General features: G+C 38.6%; 1 protein-coding gene across 1 annotated transcript in view; it reads right to left on the reverse strand.

Annotated features, from left to right (window-relative positions):
• Nucleotides 1–5574: 5574 nt before the first annotated feature.
• Nucleotides 5575–24045, reverse strand: part of mlycd (malonyl-CoA decarboxylase) — a 53683-nt gene continuing 35212 nt past the window's right edge. Inside the window, exons 4-5 of the mRNA XM_063067143.1 lie at nucleotides 22004–22156; nucleotides 5575–8880 (exon numbers count right to left, since the gene is read on the reverse strand). Of these exons, the coding sequence (XP_062923213.1) occupies nucleotides 8347–8880; nucleotides 22004–22156 (687 nt within the window). The 3' untranslated portion in view covers nucleotides 5575–8346. The remainder of the gene's footprint in view (nucleotides 8881–22003; nucleotides 22157–24045) is intronic.

The raw sequence follows: 24045 nt of genomic DNA on the forward strand, positions 1-24045 counted from the left end.
CCTGAGCCAATAGGCTGGTCCTGGACTTATTTCATAATTTACTGGCATAATTTACATACTACTATTTAAATATTTATGGTTCTATTACTATTTATTATTTATGGTGCAACTGTAACGAAAACCATTCCCCCGGGATCAATAAAGTATGACTATGACTAACCATCTTGAAATCTTTCATTATTAATTTAAATCTAAAGATTTATTATTCTAATTTCAGGGAAATAAAGGGCTGGGGTGGCAACATTGAGAAGGACAGTAAGGTTGTTGAAGGCAAATGCACTACAAGAGCACATAATCAATGGAATTAAGACACTGAGATGGTTTTACTGTGACTTGCATTGTCTGTCATAGACTGATTAAGAGTGGAGTTGGGAGGAGCAGATTAATAAACCGTTCGGTGTGATCTGACAGAATAAAAGGTTTTAATGACTTTAACAATCCTAACAACAACTGAAATAATATAAAGATGTGTAGCTAAGGTGGGAGTAGATCCAGAGTATCTCTCTAGGCCAGAATGCTTTTATATATGGCAAAAGTGTCTGCAGTGATAGGAAATGGGAAATAACTACCACGGTGCGGTAGGTTCATTGTGAAAATAGTAAACATAGTGGAGTAACAAAAACTGCATAAACATAAACAAAAAATAAGGCTAAAAATAGAGTTTTCCTGCACTACATTGATGACTGCATTGGAGTTGCATCCTGCACCCTTGCAGAGCTTGTTGACTTCATAAACTTCGCCTCCAACTTCCACCCTGACCACAAATTTACCTGGTCCATTTCTGACACCTCCGTTGCCTTTTTCAATCTCTATGTCTCTGTCTCTGGAGACAGGATATCTACTGATGTCTATTATAAACCAAGGACTCTCACAGCTACCTTAAATATGCCACTTCCCACCCTGTTAATTGTAAAAATACCATCTCCTTCTTTCAATTCCTCCATAGCAGGATGAGGCTTTTCATTCCAGCACATAATTCTCTGGAACTTCTGCCATCTTCAATGGGATCCCACCACCAAGCACATCTTTCCATGCCCCCCACCTTCTGCTTTCTACAGGGATCACTCCCCATGTGATTCCCTTGTCTATTCGTCCCTCCCCACTGATCTCCCTCCTAGTACTTATTCTTGCAAGCGGAGCAATTGCTACACCTGCCCCTACACCTCCTCCCTCACCACCATTCAGGACCCCAAATAGTCCTTCCAGGTGAGGCAACACTTCACCCGTGAGAGTGTTAGGGTCATATACAGTGTCCTGTGCACCCGGCATAGCCTCCTGTAAATCAGCAAGACCCAACGTAGATCAGGAGACTGCTTCACAGAGCACCTACACTCCATCTCCCAGTGGCCATCCATTTTAATTTCACTTCCCATTCCCATTCTGATATGTCCATCCATGGCCTTCTCTACTGTCGTGATGAGGCCACACTCAGGTTGGAGAAATAGCACGTTGTATTCCGTCTGGGTAGCTTCCAAACTGATGGCATAAACATTGATTTCTCCAACTTCTGGTAATGACCCCCCCCCACCACCCTTCATATTCTCCATCTCCTCCTCCCCACTTTTCTTTCTTCCATGGCCTTCTGTTCTCTCCTATTATATTCTCCCTTCTCCATCCCTCTATCTCTTTCACCAATCAACTTCTCAGCTCTTTACTTCACCCCTCCCCCTCCCAGTTTCATGTATCACCTTGAGTGTCTCCCTCCCCTCCTTCCACCTTTTAAATCTACTCTTCATCATTTTTTTTATTCCAGTCCTGCTGACAGGTCTCAGCCCAAAACGCCGACTGTACTCTTTTCCATAGATGCTGCCTGGCCTGTCAAGTTCCCCAGCATTTTGTGTGTGTTGCTAGAAATAGAGTTAAAAATTCATAGTACAGAAACAGGCCCTTTGATACAACTCATCCAAGCCGATCAAAATGCATATCTATGTTAATTTGATTTGCCTGTGTTTGTACAGTATTTCCTGTCTATCTACCTATCCAAGTGCCTTTTAAACATTGTAATTGCACCTGCATTTATCACCTCCTGTCAGTTCGCACCATATACTCACTGTCCTCTGTGTGACTAACTTGTCCCTCAGGTTCAATGTGAGAAGGGAAAAAAACTTAAAAGGGAACTATGTCCTCTAGGTTTATACCCTCCTTATTGGGGAAGAAAACTGATTATCTATCCTACCTATGCCCCTCATAATTTTAAAAACCTCACTCCAGGAGAAAACAGCCCCAACCTTTCCAACTTCTTTATAACTAAAACCCTCTAATTTAGGCAACATTTCTGTGAATCTTTTATTTATTGAGATACAGTGCAGAATAGACCCTTTGAGCCGTGACACCCTACAACCTCCGATTTAACCCTAACTTAATCACGGGACAATTTACAATGACAAATTCATCTACCATCCAGTACATCTTTGGATTGTGGGAGGAAACCAGAGCACCCGAAGGAAACCCACGTGGTCACGGGGAGAATGTTTATACTCCTTACAGATAGTGGTGGCAATTGAACCTGGCTCTCTAGTATTGTAAAGCATTGCGCTAACTGCTATGCTACTGTGCCGTCCCTGACTAGTTCTCAGCCCTCACGCTAGTTCCTTCCTATAACACATTGATCAGTATTGCACACAATGTACTTATGATGAATGAAGGAGCTGGGCGACAGTACATAAGACCATGAAACATAGAAGCAGAATTAGGCCATTCAGCCCATTGAGTCTGCTCAGCCATTCCATCACAGCTGATCCCGGATCCCATTCAACCCCATATACCTACCTTCTAGCCATATCCTTTGATGCCATGACTGATCAGGAAACGATCAATTTCCGTCTTAAATATACTCAGGGACTTGGCCTCCACCGCAGTCTGTGGCAGAGCATTCCAGATTAACCACTCTCTGGCTAAAAAAAAAGTTCCTTCTTACCTCTTTTATAAAGGATCGCCCCTCAGTTTTGAGGCTGTGTCCTCTAGTTCTGGATACCCCCCACCATAGGAAACATCCTCTCCACATCCACCCTGTCTAGTCCTTTCAACTTTCAGTAGGTTTCCATGAGATCCTCATACATTCTTCTAAATTCCAATGAGTACAAGCGCAAAGCTGCCAAAAGCTCCTCATATGTTAGCCCCTTCATTCCTAGAATCATCCTTGTGAACTTTCCCTGGACTTTCTCCAATGACAACACATCCATATGGAGCCCAAAATTGTTGACAATACTCCAGGTGCGACCTGACTAGTGTCTTATAAAGGTCAGCATTATCTCCTTGCTTTTATATTCTATTCCCCATTAAATAAATGCCAATATTAAATTTGCCTTCTTACCACAGACTCAACCTATAAATTAACCTTCTGGGAGTCATGCATGAGGACTCCCAAGTCCCTCTGCACCTCTGATGTTTGAACCTTCTCCCCATTTAGATAACAGTCCGCACTATTGTTCCTTTTTCCAAAATATGTTATCATATATTTCTCCACACTGTATTCCATCTGCCACTTTTTTTACACATTCTTCCAATTTGTCGAAGTCCTACTGCAATCACATTGCTTCCTCAGCCCTACCTACCCCTCCACCTATCTTTGCATCATCCACAAACTTTGAATCAAAGCCATCAATTTCATTTATCTAAATCATTGACAATGTAAAAAGCAGCAGTTCCAATTCTGACCCCTGAGGGACACCACTAGTCATCAACAGGCAACCAGAAAATGCCCCTTTTAGTCGCACCTGCTGCCTCCTGCCTGTCAGCCATTCCACTACCTTTCCTGTAAAGCCATAGGGTTTTTATCTTGTTAAGCAGCCTCATGTGTGGGTACCTTATCTAACAGCTTCTGAAGATCCAAATAAATGACATTCACTGCCTCTCCTTTGTTTATCCTGCTTGTTACTTCCTTGAAGAACTCTTAACAGATTTTCAGCCAAGATTTCCCTTCACAGAAACCATGCTGACTTTTGACTTATTTTATCATTAGTCTCCAAGTACCTCAAAACTGCATCCTTAATAGTAGATTCCAATACCTTCCCAATTGCTGAGGTTAGACTAACTGGTCTATAATTTCCTTTCTTTTGCCTTCCTCTCTGCTTAAAGAGTGGAGTGACATTTGCAGTCTTCCGGAACCATGCCAGAATCAGGTGATTCTTATAAGATCATGACCAATGCATGCATTATCTCTTCAGCAACTTTTCTCAGGACTCTGGGATGTAGTCAATCTGGTCCTAGTGACTTATCAACTTTAAAACCTTTGAGTTTATCTAGTCCCTCTTCCTTTGTAATAGCAATGGCACTCACTCCTCCTCCCTGAACTCGCGGACCTCTGGCACACTATCAGTGTCTTCCACAGTGAAGACAGATGCAAAGTACCCTTTAAGTTCATCTACCATTTCTCTGTCCCCCATTACTAGCTCACCAGCATCATTTTCCAGTGGTCCAATATCAACTCTCACCTCCGTTTTAATCTTTTTATAACTGAAAAAAAAACTTTTGGTATCCTCCTTTATATTATTGGCTAGTCTGCCCTCATATTTCATCTTTTCCCTTCTTATAACTTTTTAGTAGCCTTTTGTTGGATTTTAAGAGCTTCCCAATCATTCACCTTCCCACTCACTTTTGCCACCTTACATGTCCTTGGCTTTTATGCAGTCCTTAACTTCATTTGCAGCCATATTTGCCAATCCCATGTAGAACACAGTTATTAAAAGTGCAAGTGTCATTAATATCTTCACCTTAAATACATCTCAAGAAACTATTTCAGAATTACTACCCCGTCTATGCAGAAACATAAATGATAGCCAAATTTGACCAGTAAACCGTTGCATCATCAACGAATTCAGATTGAATTTGCAACCACACTAATGACGTCCAATGAGAATACACAAATTGTTCATTGAAAGAATTAACAGATTCTTTTCACAAAATTATCAAAGACACCAGTGAATTTGGTCTGAAATTATTAATGTTTACTCCCCTCAAATAATAAATTGCAACAATTAAATCTTAAGAAGTGGAACTCATTTAAAAACCTACATATGGTGAATAAGTCACCTATTTACCTTTTTTAAGTTTCCATTTATTACCAAAGTATAATGGCTGATGCAGGTTAACCTATATTAGGTATGCCAAATATGTCTTGATCATACAAATATTTTGCTAACCCCTGTGCCATACTAGATAGTGATTTATCACTTCACTTGTGGGTGGTCTTGTCAAATCAAGCCCATTCCAATGCTGGATTTCTGGCTGAATTTGTTCTCTTGGCATCTTTGAACAATAAAACCTGTCTAGTTAGCATGACACATAGTCATTATCTGTGAGCTGAACAAATGGATATACTTTAGCAGTAGGTAAAACAGGTTATTAAATTAATGTTTTGTCAACTTTCTTGAAGGTTCTTTTTATCCATTCATTCCAGAATAATTTCAAAGGGAGAGAGAGCAGCCCTCACTATTTCACTGATAGACAATCTTCATTTATCCCTGAAAAGTCTATGGCACATTCAAAATTATGAACATCTCAATCATGCATAATCCACTCACACCTGTATTCCCACATTTTTACTAGTTAATAGAAGTAGCCCAGTTGCACAGATTTAGATCAATTTTTATTTATTGAGAGAAACCAGGAACTTTCTGGTTATGATACATTCTACAATACAATTTCCATTGATACATTCTATTGTATATTTTCCATTGATGGATTGCAAGAATAGATCTTAATTTATTTTATAAGTTCATTTTTCTTAACTTCATATTAATGTAATTTCAGAATAGATGGTTTGTGAATTACAAAAAGACAAAATTACATTTTGTATTTTTAATACTGTAATTTATTTAAATTACATCTAAAGTGTTCAGGAAGTGACACATTGATGTGCATAGCATTTTTTTAAAAATATCAAACTGCATTTTATTGCATCCATAAATGTTACATTATCTGCAGATTATGTTTAATTATTTTCCTCATTTAGTGGATTTTGACCTTGTTGAACTAGACAGAATTCTACTAAACCTAATGGTACTTAGCTGTATGTGTTCAGATATACCATTTTTAAAAGAATCTCCAGATAAAAATCTAATTAAAAGTAAATGAAGGCAATAAAACTAAATAGAGAATGTTAATTGCAGTTCAACAGCTTCCTTTAAACTAGTTATTGAATAGTTTCACTGTTACTAATTCTGCTAGGGGTCATGTATGTTCAATGCAATTTCTCTAAATGGATTTCTCTGAGGTGCATATTGTCTCTTCCTTAGTTAGATGATTTTTTATTGCTCAGCTAGCAGTTCTTTAAACATTTTAACTTTAGTCAGCTAAAATCAATTTTCAAATTGATATTAATGCCAAGACAAATATAAAAAACTGCCACACATTTGCTCTGTTAGCCATAATATATTAGAATATTACATTTTCTATTCTCTGCTGAAATCCTTTGATTTTGTTTGTGACGGGGGAAGTGCCAAGAATTTTCACCTTCCCAGATAGAACTCTTGCTGGGTGTCAGTTATAACAACTCAGTTTTCATCTTTATTAACAACAGGGATCAATGCATTTTTACTTGTTTTTGTTTTCTGGGTATTATAAAGGTTCGTAAGTTAAAATTATAGACACACTGAATAAAAGACGATTTTACATGGGTGCTCTCATTACCTTGGAGTACTTCACTGTTCAAAAGGACCTCATTGATTTTAGTCAATGGTTTTATGTAGAAGTGAATGAAATCAACTATTCCAATCAATTATCCTTAATTGGAAGCATCTGAAAACTAGATATTTTTGTATTTAAATTCACACTTATTTCATTTTCTTTTAGATTGTACAATTAATCATCCAGTTACTGGGTGATTGATGTCTCTACCCAAAAGCCATAAGGCGCTATGTTTGCCTCATTTCAGATGCAGGTTTGTTGGAGTTTGCTTCCATGGTGATTGCTATACTGCAAGATTTTTGTAGTTTGTTGGCAGAATTATGGGGGATCAATGAAAGAGCCTGCAGCCTGCCTTCAACTTTCTAACAAGAATTTGCAGTCACACATCTGTATGTCAGAGAATAAAGAAAGGTACAAAGACTAATTCTACAATTAGGCTATCGATAGTACTCCAATTTCATTATTTTTGATGATTGTCACTGCTTCAATTTTTTTCAAATTTTTGAACAACATTCCTAGTGTACACTGTTGTTTTTCCTTAAAAGCTCAACTGAGTTCCAATAAACATTAGGTGACTCTTAGCTTAGATTATACCAGTTATAAAATGCACAAAGCTTCTGTCTGCCATTTTTGGAATTAGTAGGGCAAAGTGTCTACTGTTAGCACAATAGGGAGAGGATTAGGTCCAAATTTCTGCAATCTTCAAATAATATTTAACTAGAAACTCACACAAAGTCTACTGGAAGGGCCAATAGCATTCTAGACATTATTTCATCGGAACAGCTGAGTTTTATTCTGTAAATCAAGATATTAAACTCCTAATTTTCAACACTTGTTTTTTCGCTTTAGTACAAAGATAATTAGCCTGCTATATATGCTGACTTTCATCAAGAATAGGATAATGTGTTGGTACCTATGGTCTCCAACACATAATTCAATGATAAAAAGGGTAATTATGAAATATTATCCTAGTCACAACATTCAAAAAGATCTAAATTTAATGTTATAGAGGAGCTGATCCATTTATGGAAACTGCCAATAAGTGCAAGTTTGGAACATGGACTGCTAACCTAACCAGTAACACAAATAACTAAAATGGACAGGATGATCCTAGTGAACTTACAAGCAATTCACTATTTGAAGCAATTATTTATAATGGTAGACTGCTGCCAAGGTGGACTTTTCAGTAGTAGGGTACAAAAGTATTTGAGTGCCGTTACCATCACAAATACCATTACAAATAAATTAGCTAAAAGTTTGCAAAATGCTGAACATCAGCTAGTCAACATCGAAAGCTTTTTAGCTGTGAATAAGAACACTGAAGCCCTAAAGAAAATAGTGATACTTTCCTCTCGGATTATTGGGCTTTACAAAGTTGAAAAGTTATACAGATGCCTACAAAACAAGTAAGGATATTCTAACCCAACTGTGTCAAAAGTACACATTGGTTGTCGTTGTCTTAAGTGTTGAAGAAAAATCTAATTTTTTCAAATGACTAACTTAAAATTCAGTTAGAGAAATAACCAGCCAATAATACTTACCATTCTCAATAAATCATTATGTACTTTAAATGATATACTATCAACAAAGCAAATAAATATAATTGCCTTCACCACCATGAATTTTCCATAATTACAATTTGCTTTATTTAAACACTTATAGGCAATATTGTACTGATTTCTCCTTTCTTGAGGAAAAAGTGCATTGCCCAGTAAAGCTCTAAAGCTTACTGATTTTCTGAAATTGAGCTACAAGACTCAAGACCTGTTCAGATGCTTCAATATGTCTTGTCCTCAAGTACTGGACACTGTTATAATTGGTATCTTCCAGGAAATAACGATAATTAGCCATAATTCCAGAGGATGATGAAATGCCACGAGGGCTTGTGTCAGCCAACCAGTTTAACCGCCACATCACAGCACCATTTTGAAGATGAAAGTTGGCTACTTGATTAAGAGCAGCCCCACGATGTTTTTCTCCATACAAGTACCAGGCACAAAGTCTCATAAGTGGTAGCTCCAGAACTTGAACAAGTTTTTTGGACTTCACCCACTCATTGGTGATAAGCAAACTCTTAAGTTTTTCTAATACAGAGTCTCCAATAATTTCCTGGATTTCTTTACACTCAGCTTGTGTAAGGATTCTGTTTGTAGTTCCTTCCTTCATTTGGTCACTGATGATTGCAACTAACCATTTTGTGAAGCCAGGAACAGGAGATAGACTGGAAAACCGCTTCATGTGAGGAAACTCGCCCTGAAAATTAGATTAAAAAAATGAATGCCAAAGCCACTACATATTTCAAATATAATCAGTAGTGATATTACTTCAGCCCTGCTACATCAAGCTTTGTCTGCTCCTCTTTATTATCCCATTGTTCCCTAAAAGTTTAATTTGCATAATATTCAATGTGATAAAACTGCCTGCATTATGAAAGTAGCAATTCCAAATAAAGGTTGCATACTACAATGCACATTGTCCGAAAACCAGATAAAAAGGTGCTGCAGTTCGACTAATTATAAAGAATTGTGCTTTTCAGAACATGACATGAACCATAAGCAAAAATGTAGTTCCTCAAGTCTGCTGCAGCATTCAGTAAGGTCACAGTTAAATCCACTTACAATAGTTTTGTTGCTGCCCAAAACTATAGTAATCTTCACCTGAATATTTTTACCTATCAAGCAGCTACAGCTCTGGAGGTTGAGAATTATAAAGATTTATAAATGAGTAAAGGCATTTCTTTCCTATGTCTGAGACAATTTCACCTCGTTCTAGACCCTGTACAAGAAATTGGACTTAACCTATTTTTGCAGTGCTGCATTTTATCCTCACAGCAATTCAACCAAAAAAAATTGTGAAATCTGGATAACTTTTCTTTAGAAATCATTATTGTGATTTATTTTCTTTAAGTAATAATAAAACTGGCCTGCACAACCAAGGAGGCTCCTGCTAGGTCATTCACATGCTGTTTCATGGTGAACCTCAGACTGGCAAGGGGATTAAAGAAATAAGAATGAGAGTCAGATCTTGGCAACTCATAGATGACAAACTGATTGTGGAGGTGGGGGTGTGTGTGCAAAAGAAATAACAGTATAACATGTGGAGCGGACGGGTCTGTAGATAGTGGCAGGCTTGTAGATCCACATTTCCTTCGCCAATATAAGGAACCATGAATATCTCTCAGTCATGGTGGAAAGTGGCAACATTGTAGCTACAGATCAAGGCATCACTGAACCAAAGATTCACAAATGCTTGATCTCATTCAGGTTGCTGACAAAGTTTTAATATATTAGAATGGCAGGGGTCGAGGCCCTATAAAATATATTAAAAATTCCATAGTTTGGATTATATATGATTCTTTACATTCATCAAGAAGTGTGTGTGTATTACATAGAATTAAAAAATGAAGATCTTTTGATCCAAACTCCATTTGTATGTTGTTAATGAGCACTGCATGCATTGATGATGTTATGGTAGGCACAGACTCCATAAATGTCACTGAAGTTGAGTAAATTACAATAAGTCTAATTTACTAAAGAGCATGAGCATAATACTTCAACACATGCAAAACACATTTTTGAATGACTTTCACATAAAGAAGGGTGCAAATGCATTTTTAAAAAATCCAATTATCAAGCAGTACCGGTCTCTCCACAATATACCATGTCAGTCTCTCAGAATCTTGTAAGTTTTGATGAGTTCATCTCTTATTCATCTAAACTTCCATGGCTCAGAAATTCAACTGCATACCACTTTGTTCAGGATTAGACATACACACATTTTAGTTTACCTACAGTGACCACAATGACCCTGCATGTCATTTACTTATTTACTTAGCAATACAGCATGGAGTAGGCCCTTCGAACAGCACGGCCTTGACAATCCTGATTTAACCCTAACCTAATCAGGGGACAATTTACAATGACCAATTAATCTACCCAGTACGTCACTGGACTGTGGGAGGAAACGGCAGAACCCAGGAAAAACCAACATATTCCACAGGGAGGGTATACACACTCCTTACAGAGGAAGCCGGAACTGTACTCTGAACTCTGACACTCCAAGCTGTAATAGCATTGCATTAACTGCTAAACTTCTGCAGCACCTTTTAAACCACTCTGGCTACTTTGTTGGAGTGAATCAAGTTTGCATACCCTAATCAAGCAGAGGGTGACAGTTTTTTGTCCAAAACTTGCATTAGAGAATTGCAAGGGAAATTAGAAAAGCCATTGTCTTCCAAGGTAGGTGAAAACTGGGGAATGTTCCTTGTTCTGTCCAATGTTTTTGATCCAGGTTTTAGTCTATTTGTCATTACTGATGAAATAGACAACATGAGGCTTGCAGTTTCAAAGAATCCTTTCTAGTCCCCTATATTGAGACTTTAAAGGGACCTCAAAGGATAAACAGGTGCTGCAATTTGTGTGACCTATTTTTCATAAAATTTTGACAGACGTGACATGGGGCAGTAGTCAACAGCAAAATAAGTTACTGAGTGATGTTGACTTCAAAGTTCTAGTTGCCACCCAGATAATCAAGTTGAATTGCACATCCGTGAAGCTTGTTTGGTAGCTTGGCAATCAAACTGGGGGTAATGCACTGGGTAAGAGAACCACTGCAAAGGCACCCAGGCAGAGCCTGCAAGTTTGCAAAAGCATACCGATCCATGCTTTAGTCTTGTTAGCTCCTTTCACTGATAGTTGTACAATATGAGCTGTTGGGGTCAGGTCATAGGAAATCTTCTCTCCGGAGAAGGCAATGCCAAATGTTTTAGTTGCCAGGCTCTTTACAGGTTGTAATCTGGTTAGACCATAAGACATAGGAGCAGAATTAAGCCATTCAGCCCATCGAGTCTGCTCTGGCATTTCATCACGGCTGATTTGTTTTCCCTCTCAACCCCATTCTCCTGACTTCACCATGTAACCTTCGGTACCTTGATTAATCAAGACCTATCAACCTCCACCTTAATGACTTGGCCTGCATAGGAGTCTGTGGCAATAAATTCCACAGATTCACCACCCTCTGGTGGCGATGAATAAATTTTTCCTCATGTCATTCTAAATGGATGTCCCACTTAGGCTGGGGTTGTACCCTCTGATCTCAGACTCACCCACGTGAAACATTCTCTCCACATCCACTCTATTTAGGCCTTTCAATATTTGATAGGTTTCAATGAGGTTCTCCACCACTGCCCTCCCCCCCCATTCTTTTACACTCCAGTGAGTACAGGCCCAAAGCCATCAAACCCTCCTTATATGTTATCCCTTTCATTCCTGGGATCATTCTCATAAACCTGCTCTCGACCCTATATAAGCTAGCACATCTTTTCTTACATAAGGGGTGCAAAGCTGTTAACAACACTCCAAATGCTGACCTATGCCTTATAAAGCCCCAGCATTACATACTTGCTTTTGAATTCTAGTCCTCTCAAAATGAATGCTTGCCTTCCTTACCACTGATCCAACCTGCAAGTTAATCTTTAGAGAAACCTGCAGAAGGACACACAAGTTGCTCTCATCTCTTGAGTTTTGTATTTTCTTCTCATTTAGACAACAGTCCATGCCTTTATTCCTTCTGCCAAAGTGCATGATCATACATTCCTTTACACTATATTCCATCTGCCATTTCTTTGCCCATTTCCCCAATCGAAGCCTTTCTGCAAACACCCTGCTTCCTCTAGGTGCCCTCCAACTATCTTCGTATTGTTCACAAACTTGGCCACAAATCCATCAATTCCTCCATCCAAATCATTGACAGAAAATGAGAAAAGAAATGTTCCCAACACTGACTTCTGTGGCACACCAGCAGCCAATAGAATAGGCCCCCTTTATTCCCAATAAGTTCTAAGGAATACTGCAAAGTCACAACTCTCTCACAAATTACCCTGTTAAATATAATACTACTCTAATGGCATAGTATAATTAGCGTCATCAAATTGGAGAGCAAACATCAAGAAATACTACCCCAGTGTAAAGCCCCAGAGGGCATACTCAGCCAACCTGAAAATGACTGATTTACTTCTCAGCCAAGAAAGGACACTGGTGCAGGTGGTGCCTGATCTACTGATAGCCACATTTTGTTTTATTTCAGATTTGCTGCTCATTCTATTTATTTCTATTCCCTATTTTCTGTCCTTAAACAAAACTAAATTGCAATCCTGTTTTACCATTTATGCTGATCTTTCTTTTTGCAATCTAGCAGTCTTCTATCAAGGGACTGAGCAAATAACTTTCCAGATGGCATCTGCTATTGGCAAACAGATGAACTGCTTGGAATAATTTTTTGCTTTCTTTACAGGGCACTTTTTCCCTCAACTTTCGTGGCTCTCTTCATTTAAAGTAACTGAAATGAGGTTTGTGACTCAATCACTATTTGGTGATGCTTTATCTGTATATTTACTAAAGTGTGATGTATTGTTCTTTTATGCTTACTTTTCAGGCCTAATAAAACGGTAGATTTATAAACTAAGCAAAATAGATTTCACAGTTTTTCAGTTTTTTTTAAATTTGGGGTTTATCGTACTTCATGCATACAGTTACAACTGAGTAGAGGTGATACATGTGGTGAATTAAAATAGGGGAGAGAATCTAGCTGCAAGATCAATGTCTAATGTACAGCAGAGCCCAAAAAAGTCAGAAACTGCTTAATGAAAGATGGCAAACTAATGGGAGACTACAGTGGAATCAGCATTTAGATTAATTATATCTTTGCTCACAAATATTCAATGTTGAATTACAAGAAAAAAGCCTATTGGTATGTAGTTTAAACTACATTGTGTAAGTATTAGCAAAGCATACAAAGTTAAGATTTATATAAAGCATGGCCATTTTCATTACTATAGGATAACATATTATAAATAATGTATTATAAAGTTCTAGTTGAATTTATTTTCATTGCATTTTAAATGCAATGACAAAAGGCCTCTACGTCATTAATTTAATGGATTAGCCATCGAAAAGAGATGTGCATTATATACAGGCAAGAAATACTCTTTATATTGGTACAACCTTACCTACTAAATAATGTATTAATACAACCATTCTGATATAATCTAACAGTGCAAGTGAAATTAATAGCAAACAGTGTCAAAGTCTTTAAAAGTGGAAGATATAGGACTTTAGGTGTTCATTTAAGTAGCACAGAATGGCGTTGAAAAGTAATTCCCAGAATGGGGAGATAGTGAAGGAAAGACAGCTTCCTAAGGTAAAGAAAAATAAGTGGAATGTCAGAACAAGAACAATATATACGTTTGTATGTGGGCTTTGTTGCTACCTTTGGCTATTAACCAACTACAAAGCAGACATTGTAAAAGTACCACACATAAAAGTTGCTGGTGAACGCAGCAGGCCAGGCAGCATCTCTAGGAAGAGGTACAGTCGACGTTTCAGGCCGAGACCCTTCGTCAGGACTACTCCCTTACTCACTCTTCCTTCAGTTAGTCCTGACCAAGGGTCTCGGCCTGAAACGTCGACTGTACCTCTTCCTAGAGATGCTGCCTGGCCTGCTGCGTTCACCAGCAACTTTTATGTGTGTTGCTTGAATTTCTAGCATCTGCAGAATTCCTGTTGTATTGTAAAAGTACAGTCATCACTGAATGGAAGTAAGCTTCTACAATTGCTTCTATTCTAAAATGAAAAGAAAACATCGGAATTCAAGCAGAATGTCACTAATGTAGTGCATTGTTGGAATTAGGGGCTTCAGAACAAGATGAATTGAGGCCCAGTCTTCCTTCTTACCTACTACCCATTATGCCATTGATGCTTAGGGCACCAATAAAGGTCCTTCATCTGTCTGTATAGAAGGATTCTTCATTGCTGTTTCCGTAACAATTGTTTTTGATCAGTCAGGGTTGTTAGCCCTGAGCTAAACCCCCGAACCTGGAAGACTAATGGACCACTCTTAGTCTGGCCTCTACCCTTTGACTTGTTTGGCATGGGTGATCCTACCAAGAGTCAAAGCACAGGGCCGACTCCAAGCAACATACAGTTGCAAGAAAAATTTTGTGAACCCTTTGCAATTACCTGTTTTTCTGCATTAATTACTCATAAAATGTGATCTGATCTTCATCTAAGTCACAATAATAGACAATAGAAATAATAAGCAATAGTCGCTATGCCCAGTGAATATTACCAGGCTTTCCGCGTTTTGGATATGGACTTGGACTGCAGACTTTTTTCAGTCTTATAGCTTTTTATATTCCGTGTTTTTCACCCAATTTGTCTTGTTTTTTTTTTGTGCAGGGAGGGGAGTTTTGGGTGTTGATGATCGTGCTGCCTTTCTTTTCTTTCTTGGTGTCATGGCTACCCAGAGAAAAAGAAATTCAGAGTTGTATACTTTGATAATAAATGAACCTTTGAAACACAATATGCCTAAACTAATAACACACAAACAATTGTACTTTTCCTGTCTTCATTGAACTCATTACTTAATCATTCACAGTCCAGATTAGAAGAAATCTGTGAACCTTTATATTTAATAACTGGTAGGACCTCCTTTAGCAGCAATAACCTCCACCAAACATTTCCTGTAGTTGCTGATCAGACTTGCACAATGACTAGGAGGAATTTTAGACCATTCCTCTATACAAAACTGTTTCAGTTCAGCAATATTTCTGGGATACCTTGCATAAACAGACCTCTTCAGGTTATGCCACAGAATCGCAATTGGGTAAAGACCTGGACTCTGACTTGGCCACTCCAAAACACAAATTTTCTTCTTAAACTATTCTGTTGTTGATTTACTCTTGTGTTTCGTATCATTATCTTATTGCATCACCCAACTTCTATTAAGCTTCAGGTGACGGACTGCTACTCTGATATCCTCATGTAAAATGTCTTGATACAATTTTGAATTCATTGTTCCCTCAACAGTTGCAAGCTGTCCATGCCCTGAGGCAGCAATGCAGCTCCAAACTATGATGCTCCTTCCACCATGCTTCACAGTTAGGATGAGGTTTTGGTGCTGGTGTGAAGTGCCCTTTTTCCTCCAAACGTAGTGGTGTGCATTTCTGCCAAAAAGTTCAGCTTTTGTCTCATCTGTCCACAGAACATTGTCCCAGAAGCTTTATGGACATCCAGGTGGTCTTCTGCAAACTTGAGATGTGCGGCAATGCTTTTTTTTTGGGGGGGGGGGGGAAGCAGTGGTTTACTCATTGGTGTCCTTCCATGAACACTATTTTTATCAGTGTTTTTCTTATAGTGGACGCATGAACAGAGATTTCAGCAAGTTCTAGAGATTTTTGCAGGTCTTTTGCTGTTACCCCTGAGTTATTTTTCACCTCATTCAGCGTTGCACGTTGTGCTTTTGGTGTGACTTTTGCAGGCCACTCCTAGGGAGAGTTGCAACAGAACTGAGTTTCCTCCATTTGTAGACAATTTCTCTTACTGTGGACTGATGAACACTCAGGTCTTTCAAAATGCTTTTGTAACCTTTTCCAGCTTCATGCATCTCTACAATTCTTCTTCTAAGATCCTCTGAAAGTTGTTTTGATCAAGGCACAGTGCATATAAACAGATCTTTCCTGAGAAGAGCAGGCTCTTTCAGTAACCTGACTGTGTATCAGTTTTTATAGGACAAGGTACCTCTATGACCCACACCTCCAATCTCATCTCATTGATTGCAACAACTGAATCCAAAGAGCTTTTGTGGAAGGCATTACCCCTGAAGTTCAAATACATTTTTGAATCTAGAGTGTGGTTGGTTAAATGGTGTACTCAGTATTGACGAGAAGTAGTACAATTGTTCGTGTGTTATTAATTTAGGCATATTGTTTGTCTATTATTGTGACTTGGATGACGATCAGACAGCATTTTATGAGTAAATAATGCAGAAAACCAGGTAATTGCAAACTTTTTCTTGCTACTGTTGCTCTCTGGGTCATTGAGACACACAGGCCTCCAAACCTTATTGCAAGGTTGTGTGCTTTTGGAGGAATTTTCCTTTTCAGCTGTATGAAAAGTCAAAGGCATTATTCTAAAAGTACTGGACAGAGGATATCCCATGTGTTGCAGTCAGTACGTGTTGCTCAACCACCATCAAAAGACACCATCCTGTCTGTGGTAATTTGTTGGGGTGAAAATTATCTGCTACACTTACTCTATCACAATATCTACAATTAAAAAATAGCTCAGTAATTGTAAAGATTCAAGAGATATTGAGTCCATGGAAGGTTTGATATCAATATAAATCCTGCTTCCTTTTATTTTTACTTTGGTTTAGTTTGCAGCAAAGGATTTGTGGGGGACTGATTTCCAGTTTTAGCATTCACCTAATAGACAACAGGCAGACTGATCATGTCCATTGTCTAAAGATTATTTACAGTGGACCTCATATACAATAATGAGGATAAACCTCAGAAAGAAGCTCTCTCTCACCACTTTGGTGTGTATTGGTTGCCGACTTCATTGACTTGTATCTAAAGCTAAATGTCCTGAAAAGCAAGTCTAGATTTAACATGCTAAGGCTATAATGTGACAGGATATGAACAATAAAACAGATGATGGAATTGGTACCTGGGCAGACCTGTACTCAGCTTTACTGCTTCTCAAATCTGTCAAATTTTAAAGTGTTTCTGAGTAAACTATTAAAATCAACTAAACAATTGCACAATTTTATTTAAATCTTCAAAAACAATTAATTAAAAATAAAAGCAATCTGTTCTTAGTACTTTTCGTTGGAATTAATCGGGTGCATTCAACTGAATGAGTCAGTGGATCCCATGATAAATCTGACACCCTACAGCTTTAGTGGGTGGAATAATTATATAGCCACTGGTGGATTCAGTAAGAACTTGCTTCAGCTCCGAACTCCATACAAAGTTCAGTAGCAAAGTTCAATCAGGACAATGCTGACAAAGATAGGTCAGCATATTTGGGAATACAGTATCCACACGGGTATCCTGAACTTGCTGGCATTTACTATAATAAGTGCCCATAACTTCCCACACAATTTCCTTGCATTTCCCAGCATAGTTTAATATCTGTGAAGTACTACTGAATTAGCTTTAAACAGAAACTAACTGTTATCCAGCAATCACTTTGCTGATGACATATTTATCAGCTTGGTGGTAATTTTTACTAAAAAAAAATGCATGCCAAATAGACTTGATTTTCAAATTGCAAAGTAAATTTATTATTAAAGTACATACATGTCACAATATACAACCCTGAGATTCATTTCCTTGTGGACATTCACAATAAATGTAAGAAACACAATTAAATCAAAGGAAGATCACATCCAACAGGAGGGATAACAACCAGTGTGCAAAAAAAAAAAAACAAATTGTGCAAATACAAAAAGAAATACTAATAATAAATAAGCAATAAATATTGAGAGCATGAGATCAAGAGTCTTTGAAAGTGAGGCTATAGTTGTAGGAACAGTCAGTGATGGGTTGAATGAAGCTGAGTGAAGTTATCCCCTCTGGTTCAAGAGTCTGATGGTTGAGGGGCAATGACCGTCCCTGAACCTTGTGGTGTGGGTCCTGAGGCTCATGTAATTCTTCCTGATGGCAGCAGCAATGAGGGTCTTTGATGATGGATACTGCTCTCCTGCGACAGAGCTCCATGTAGATCTGTTCAATGGTGGTGAGGGCTTTACCCGTGATGGACTGGCCCATATCTGCTACTTCTTGTAGGCTTTTCCATACTAGGGCATTGGCGTTTACATACCAGACCGTGATGCAACCAGTTAATATACACTTCACCACACATCAATAGAAGCTTGTCAAAGTTTTAGATTCACCTTTGCAAATTTCTAAGTAGAGGTGCTGCCATATTTTCTTCAGTATAATAGTACTTGCGTATTTCTAATAGTACTTGCGTATTAGATCCAGGGTGGATCCCCCGAAATGATTACAGCTAGGAATTTAAAATTGCTGACTCTTTCCACTCTGATCCCCCAATAAGGACTGGCCCATGAACCTCCAGTTTCCCCCTACAGAAGTCAATATTCATCTCCTTGGTCTTGCTGACAATGAGAAAGAGGTTGTTGTTGTGGCACCAATCAGCCAGATTTTCAAACTCCCTCCTATATGCTGATTCGGCACTACCTTTGATTCAGCCAATGGCAGTGGGAAACAGTATGTGAAAGCAGAAGATGACATTGCAGTTATTGGCTAGACAACACAAGAAACTGAATCAATCCCTCACATATGAATAATTTAACATAATCATTTTCACAATTTTCCATCAAGGCTTCCATCAATGCACTTGGTAACTGTATGAGCAACGTCAACAAAGTTTGAGGTTCAGATAATTGTAGTCAGCAAGTGTACAGTTTGCACAAAAATTACTTTCACTCTTGTGGTTGCTTAGAAGTAGATTTTGAAGTTCAAGGTGCTTTACTGTAATAGAAGGAAAATAGGGATCAGGCTAGATAGAGAATGCTAAGGAAAGGCACTAAGTGAATCATTAAAGAAGTGGATATTGAGTATCTAAAAAAATGAGAAATTGTAAGATATGAGAAGCAAATTCCAAGAGGTCAGCTAAAATGACTGACAATGCAGAAAAGGAAAATGCATATTGAAAGGGTAAATTCCAACAATATGTTGAAAAGAACCACAGCAAATAGAATTTAAAAATTGCTGAGAGCTCAGTAAAAAAACTGATTATAATATATACAAGTGATTTTTAATTAATGTTTTTCCCCTCACACACAGATATAAGTTTATTCATTCATTATATGCCATGTCATAGGATGTGGGTGATCATGGTCTTTCCATGATCATGATTGTTCTTGGCAAATTTTTCTACAGAAGATTCCATTGCCTTCTTCTGGGCAGTGTCTTCACAAGACATGTGATCCCTTATCCCACCCATTATCAATAGTCTTCAGAAATTGCCTGGCGTCAGTGGTCACATAACCAGGACGTGTGATCTACACCAACTGCTCATGCGACCATCGATCACCTGCTCCCATGGCTTCTCCTGACCCCGATCAAGGGAGCTAGGCAGGTGCTACGCCTTGCCCAAGAGTGATCTACTGGCTAGCGGAGGGAAGGAGCGCCTTACATCGCCTTTGGTAAGACGTAGCTCCACTCTGCCACCCAACAGATACGAGTTAAATCTAGAGGCTACATTAGCAGTGCAGTGATACAAGCTAAACACTTGGTAATGTGAAGATGTCAATCATCCTGTTAACAGGTAGTAGAATAATAATATTGAGACTGCTGGTGAATGCAAGTCAATTGACAACTTGGTTTGAGTATCAAAATTGAAATTCAATGCTGATTAGTTTGCAAAGCACATGTACACAAACTGAGCCACTGTATAAACCATCACTTGAATAAACAAGGGCATCGTGCTACTGGGACAGATTATTTTATGTTACCTAAACAGCTTTGGAAAACTATACAAAAATTAATCTCAACATACAGTAGGCTTATTCAGAAAGTCAGAAGGCATGGGATCCAGGGATTCAGAATTGGCTTGCCTGCAGAAGGCAGAGGGTCATGGTGGAGGGAGTACATTCAGATTGGAGGATTGTGACTAGTGGTGTCCCACAAGGATCTGTTCTGGGACCTCTACTTTTCGTGATTTTTATTAACGACCTGGATGTGGGGGTAGAAGGGTGGGTTGGCAAGTTTGCAAACGACACAAAGGTTGGTGGTGTTGTAGATAGTGTAGAGGATTGTCAAAGATTGCAGAGAGACATTGATAGGATGCAGAAGTGGGCTGAGAAGTGGCAGATGGAGTTCAACCTGGAGAAGTGTGAGGTGGTACACTTTGGAAGGACAAACTCCAAGGCAGAGTACAAAGTAAATGGCAGGATACTTAGTAGCGTGGAGGAGCAGAGGGATCTGGGGGTACATGTCCACAGATCCCTGAAAGATGCCTCACAGGTGGTTAGGGTAGTTAAGAAAGCTTATGGGGTGTTAGCTTTCATAAGTAGAGGGATAGAGTTTAAGAGTCGCGATGTAATGATGCAGCTCTATAAAACTCAGGTTAGGCCACACTTGGAGTACTGTGTCCAGTTCTGGTTGCCTCACTATAGGAAGGATGTGGAAGCATTGGAAAGGGTATAGAGGAGATTTACCAGGATGCTGCCTGGTCTAGAGAGTATGCAATATGATCAGAGATTAAGGGAGCTAGGGCTTTACTCTTTGGAGAGAAGGAGGATGAGAGGAGACATGATAGAGGTGTACAAGATAATAAGAGGAATAGATAGAGTGGATAGCCAGCGCCTCTTCTCCAGGACACCACTCCTCAAACCAAGAGGACATGGCTTTGAGGTAAGGGGTGGGAAGTTCAAAGGGGGATATTAGAGGAAGGATTTTTACTCAGAGACTGGTTGGTGCGTGGAATGCACTGCTTGAGTCAGTGGTGGAGGCAGATACACTAGTGAAGTTTAAGAGACTACTAGACAGGTATATGGAAGAAGTTAAGGTGGGGGCTTATATGGGAGGTAGGGTTTGAGGGTCGGCACAACATTGTGGGCCGAAGGGCCTGTACTGTGCTGTACTATTCTATACAATATGTATTATATGTTATGTGTACTACTATGTTTTACACTCTGGTTTGAAGATGATTAATATAATCATACACATTATAAGGCTATATACATTATATACATGTATATAGTTAAATGACAATAAACTTGACTATTAAAGATGTATCTAATTTCCTGTATTACCTTATTTTGATCCTTTCATTAAAAGTGAATTTCTAAGTAGATGTCTCCCACCAGAGAGAAGAATTACTGTGTTTCATATGATTGGAAAAACAGCATATGATTGAGCATCAATCCACACGACTGAAGGGGGTCATTAATTTAGTCAGAACTGATAGTCTCAGAGAGCTGAGAGGTGCAGCTGAAGTGAGAAATGGAAACAGCACAGAGGAAAACAAGGTTATTTTCTTCTAAACCTTTGCTCTACCAGAACTAGCAGTACTGACTGACTGATAAGACTTACAAAAAAAAATTGAAAATAAAATGTTTTCTCAGCACTGACAACTCCAGTCTTAATGCAAAATAAAAGCAGACTACTTCAGTGAAATTAAGTCAGCACAAAAAATCAGTTTAGGGAAGAAGCAACGATAAACCAGTGGAAACATGGGACTGAAAGCTATACTGTTTGAGTGAAAATTAATTGAGAAAGATTAATTTATCTTTTACTTTCCATAGTTTAAATTCTGAACTCCATCTATAATCCAGTATATTACAAATGATAAATAGATAAATTTTATAACTACTTTTAGGGTAAAATATAAAAGAATGGTCATCAGTGATAGTTAGGAACATCAAAACAATATATAATCTGTCCTGCAGTTATCAGTCATGTTTTGCGGCAAGCTAAGCTCACTTATTGACATTGAACACTAATATCAGTTATTGTTGGACAGTGATCCTTGCAGACTACATACGTACTGTGACTAAGACCTACCTGTAACTCTTTCACTACTCGCTTGATGAGATAATTTCCAAGCTCTACCTCTTGCAGTCCTGGTTGTGTAGAACTGATGGAGTAGAAAATAGCTGTAGAGATCTTGTTAACGTCTTCAGTCATCTCAGGAGTGGGATCCCGTCCAACAATAGCCTACCACAAAACATTAATATACAATTAAAACCCTTATCCTTTTCCACGATCTATTTTCCTTTCAAATATTGGATGCACATTAGATATACAATTGCACAGCTTTTGTATGAAAACACTAACTTTAATCTTCATCTAAACATAAAGTTCCAAAATTATGGCTACAAATATTTTATGACTAGGATTCAATGTTGAAGCTAGGTGATTTTGTTTCCTAAATATGTCAATGTTTCACTATTGATTTCATATTTCCTCCATTTCATTGGTGCTTTCAGTCTGTCTCCAGACCAGACCCAAGACTGACATAAAATAACAAACCTAATCAAACTCCTCCACATCCAGGCCCCCAATTCATGGTGCATTGAACTGGCTTCCCCTTGGTGGTCACTGACTTCGGTTTAACCCTTGGTCCTTAATTCCAGACTTGACCAAATGCAATGACCCTCACTTCACTTCTGGAGATCAGCTCTTTGTTCCATGTTTGAGCTGAGTGATTCTGATGAAACCTAAACAAGGTATTAATGAGCAGGGTTATTAATGTCCCTTTGACAGCCTAGCCAATGACACTATTCACAACTCTGCTAAGAATTCCAATACCAATCAATTCATTCTCCTTTATACTCATGTACTGAAGGATGGCAATAAACAATCTCGAATCCTGGATGCAAGTTACTTGAAGATACAGATAGCCTGGTTCAATTTGATTGAACAGGACATGCCTGGAGAATTCTGCACATTGCCAGATGCCAGTGTTGTATCTGCACTGGAACAGCTTGGCTCAAGGATCAGCCATTTCTGGAGTTCATGTCCTTAGTACTAGCAAGAGGATGTTGTCAGGCCTTATTAACTTTGTTGTATCCAATCGCTCAACAACGGAGTGACTAGAAAAGGTTTGCTATATTTCAAACAAATACAATCCTCCCCAAGTCTGACAGCTTTGGTGGCATGCTCATAAATCTCCTCCACATCTGTTCTAAGATCATTACAACCTTCTGTAACTAGATGGAATTAAGCATTCAAAATACACTCAATTAACATTTTGTTGTTTGGGCGTAACCTCCCTTGTGCTATATTCTATGTTTTGCCTAATAAAAGGAAGTTTCTTAATGACCACTCTGCTACCTTCAGAGACATTTATACATGCACTTGTCATTCCAACATCCAGTGCATTCTTTCTCATGCCTTGTTTGCCCTATGCAAATACATCACCTCACACTTCCCGAATTGAATTCCATTAGCAATTAAGTTCTTCATCCAGACTAATAATACATTTCAACAAATTTCTTTTTAAAACCAACCTTTTATGCCAAGGTAAAATTAATTTTGACCGGATCAGTCATGACACGATGGGCTAATTCTTTACATGACAAGCTAATCAGTAACTACAAATAGAAGCTGCTGTATAGATCTACTGACGAAGGGTCTCGGCCTGAAACGTCGACTGTACCTCTTCCTAGAGATGCTGCCTGGCCTGCTGCGTTCACCAGCAACTTTGATGTGTGTTGGTTGTATAGATCTACTAGTGGCTTCTTTGATTAGATCCAGCTTTGTCCCTTGGCTGCCATTAAATTTATACAGTACTGTGCAAAAGTCTTAGGTACATAATCATATTATATGTAGCTAGGGTATCTAAGACGTTTGCACAGTACTGTTGTAATTTTATGCATTGCACTGTACTGCTGGCACATAGAAAAAAATTCATGACACATATGAGTGACGATAAACCTAATTCTGATATGGGCCTCTACTGTGGACTGAGAATGGGGGAGTGGGAAGAGGACAGGGAGAGGGGAGTCATGGTTGGGAAAAGCGGAAAGGAGAGGAGAGGGAGTGGGAAGCACCAGAGGGATATTCTGTAATAATCAATCAACAAATTGCTATGAATCAAGTGA

Source organism: Mobula hypostoma, chromosome 14 (assembly GCF_963921235.1).
Source record: "Mobula hypostoma chromosome 14, sMobHyp1.1, whole genome shotgun sequence".
In the NCBI taxonomy this organism is placed as follows: Eukaryota; Metazoa; Chordata; class Chondrichthyes; order Myliobatiformes; family Myliobatidae; genus Mobula; species Mobula hypostoma.